Source organism: Formica exsecta, unplaced genomic scaffold (assembly GCF_003651465.1).
Source record: "Formica exsecta isolate Colony F162 unplaced genomic scaffold, ASM365146v1 scaffold164, whole genome shotgun sequence".
Lineage (NCBI taxonomy): Eukaryota > Metazoa > Arthropoda > Insecta > Hymenoptera > Formicidae > Formica > Formica exsecta.
In genome coordinates this window covers 215,395-218,836 of record NW_021848957.1, presented here as the reverse complement: position 1 = coordinate 218,836, position 3,442 = coordinate 215,395, and the positions used below count along the sequence as shown (strand labels likewise).

General features: G+C 32.6%; 1 protein-coding gene across 1 annotated transcript in view; it reads right to left on the bottom strand.

The window, feature by feature from the left end:
* The window catches only part of LOC115233218 (14 kDa phosphohistidine phosphatase-like), a 154,874-nt gene that overhangs the window by 2,148 nt on the left and 149,284 nt on the right, over window positions 1–3,442 (bottom strand). Inside the window, exon 3 of the mRNA XM_029803528.1 lies at window positions 2,092–2,219. Within this exon, the coding sequence (XP_029659388.1) occupies window positions 2,092–2,219 (128 nt within the window). The remainder of the gene's footprint in view (window positions 1–2,091; window positions 2,220–3,442) is intronic.

Here is a 3,442-nt window from a genome sequence, read left to right as displayed (position 1 = left end):
TTTCCGAGTGGAGACCTATCTTATTTTGTACATACAAACTGCAAAACTTTTATATTAAGCAAATATTGTTACGACCTGACGCAAGAAGCCGGTAAAAAACTGTAATTTTTTAGCTTTTCTTCGTTTTTAACATAAACTCGTGAAGTCTCATCTTTGTTTCGATGTATACTTAAATCGTGGAAAAGGATGTCTCATTTGTAACCAATAAAAAAATTTCGGTCTGCAAAGTATAATTATTATGGCCGGTAAAACAGGACGGTCTGGCATCCTCTTAATAATTTTATATAAACATGAGCAAAACACAGCTAAGAAAAATAAAATAAAAAACTTAAATATTTCTTTGCGTTTTCTGTATTTTTTGGGAGTGATGCAATACTTTTGACTGGTATTGTACTCGTTATTTCTTATAACCGCTATTCATATAAAATTTTTCTCATTCTTTCAAAATAACATAAATATCTAATTTCGTGTTTATTTAGAAATAGCTTTCGCATTATATTTAAAAATAGCTTTGCAATTATATTTGTTAAATAGATTGTTGATTTATTAAAAAATAGTTTGATCGTTTTTACTTTCACAAACTGCGGTTTAATAGCAAAAATTACTTATACAGACTTTTTATATTAATAAGCTCAACACACAATAATATAATTTATACTATGTTTGAGAACAGTTCGCAAAAAACGATTTATTAAAAATCAATTAAAACAACTGCATTTTTAATTACAATAACATATTCTTTTGTCGAATAAATAAAACAAAACAAAATATCCATCTAAAATTTAATCACAATGATAGTTAAGTAAAAAAAACTGTAAAAGATATAATGTTGCTATAAAATTTGCCTCAAGAATATTCTATTTCAAATAAAAGTGTAAAAGAATTCATAAATAAAAGAATAGTGCTAGTGATATATGTATTAGTGCTGCATCTAGTACAGCATAAAGATGAATTATATGTATGTGTGTATGTGTATGATAATATAAAAACTTATGGATATTTTTGCATGCCCATAATAATTGATTCATTAATAATTGATTTATACTACCAGATACTATCGTAAATGAAGCGATACAGCTCGATAAAATTCAGCGACGCTACGGAAGTAATAGACGAATATTTCCGAGTTTGCGTAAATGCAATTGCAATTTTACCTTGAAGGTCGATCTGATCGATCAGAGCTTCGAGATTTACGGCACTTATACGCTTCGCGAAGCATTTCGCGGCGAATTATACAGGGTATTTTCGATAAAGCTTACTTTCCGAGATATTTTACAGTTTCAAGTTAAAAAACTCACCCTGTATATGAAATAGCGAAATTTTTGCGACGCATTTTCTGAATATAAGATAAATATTTCAATATTAAATCACTGATTATTTAGAAATACAGTTCATTTTAGAAATGTATGCCCTTCAACCTTGGTTTAAATTTAAAAAACAATGAAATGCCATTAATATTCTGTTCGGATAATTTTTCTATTGTTTTAAGTATTTTTTAATTATATATTAGTTTACTAGCATTTATGTAAGGTAATAAAAAATATTAAAAATGAAAACGCTGAGGTATTTCTGGTCTATGTGTACAACTTGCTGAAAAAACGCATTTAACTTTCTATTCGATTGCGTGGAAACTTACGGGCAGAATAAATTTTAATCTGCTAAAGTTTGATACTGCGTGGACGTAAAGTTTGAGATAAGCAACCATATGAAGTGAAAATATCTGTGTCGTTAATCATACGTATTATGTGATGCAATGCAATATATTCAGCAATATTCATTGCTAGTATCTAAAATATCACTTGCAAACAGATGTGCATCACAGTCTACGCTGACGTTTACATCAGCAAATCGTTAATCTTACTTATTTCATGAATTTATTTCACAAATGGAAAAGTAAGTTCCAATCAACAAAAATTTCAGTAAAAAAAATGATTTACAAAAAGTAAACAATTATTGATGCAGCACAAGATTCCGCTAGAAATAATTTAAGAATAATTAAAATCTAGAGATATATAATATATATCTATTAAATTAATTAATAACGCATAAAAATAATTAGAGACAACAATTCCAGTAAATTTTAGTACTTACTTGTGAATATCCATAAACCTTGATAGTTTTTTCATCAGGATCGTGCTCGATTCTTCCACCGCCAACGCAATTTGCCTGCAAACCAGCATGTTGCTTGATTTCTTCATCAACCTTATCGAATATATCAGCTAAAACATAAAGAAGGCATTTAACAATTAGATATCGTACATACATTAATATAGTTTTCAATTTTATTTTGAGATTTTTAAGACTTTATATTTTCTAATTAGCTGAAATATATTACGAAATAATTTTAATATACAGGGTGGACCAGTAACTCTTGCCACCTCGAATATCTTCGAGTCTAGAACAGTTACGAAAAATTTTTTCCTACAAAAGTTTTATAGTTTCAAAGGAGCCATTAAGTGGTGGTAACATAGTTTGTCGGGATAGCGGCGCTTCGGAGATCTCAAGGTCAACTCCACTTTTTCAAATGGGATGACTATTTTAGTAATTATTTACTATAACGGACTCAGCTTCAATGACGTTGATCTTGACATATGTTGTCAAGGACATAATCCTGAGTAACTTTTCCTTATAACCTAATCGGCGGTCATTGTTTATTAAAAAGTTATTAACAAATAAAGTTTGAGAAATAAAACGTAATTTTTACATGAGTTTGTAATTTCCACGCAAGAAGCGAGGTCCATCCGCATCAGGACGTTGTATAACTCAAATACAATTTTCAGAAATAGGTTTGAGTTAGGTTATATCTTCCGGAAGTGGAGACCCCCCATAGGGGGGGGGCGGAACCCACTGCGTTCACGCATATACTTTCCCATTCACACAACAATTGTGAGGTGAACCACGCTTCGCGTTGTAAAGTATATGCGTGGACACAGTGGGTTTCGCTCCCCCTACGGGGGGGGCTCCACTTCCGGAAAATATAACCTAACCCAAACCTATTTCTGATTGAAAACTAAAATGTGTTGTGGATTACGTTGAACTCACTGCGTTCACGTATACACTTTCCCATCCACACAACAATTCTGGGCTGAACGTCGCTTCGCATTGTAAAGTATATGCATGGACACAGTGGGTTCCGCCCCCTCCCTACGTGGAGGGTCCCACTTCCGAAAAATATAACTTAACCCAAATCTATTTCTGATTTAAAACTAAAATTTGATTCGGGTTACGTTGTATAACTTAAACCAAATTTTCAGAAATAGGCTTGGGTTAGGTTATATCTTCCGGAAGTGGAGCTCCCCTGTAGGGGAGGCAGAACCCACTGTGTTCACGCATATACTTTCCCATTCACACAACAATCGTGAGGTGAACCTCGCTTCGCGTTGTAAAGTATATGCGTGGACACAGTGGGTTCCGCTCCCCCTACGGCGGGGCTCCACTTCCG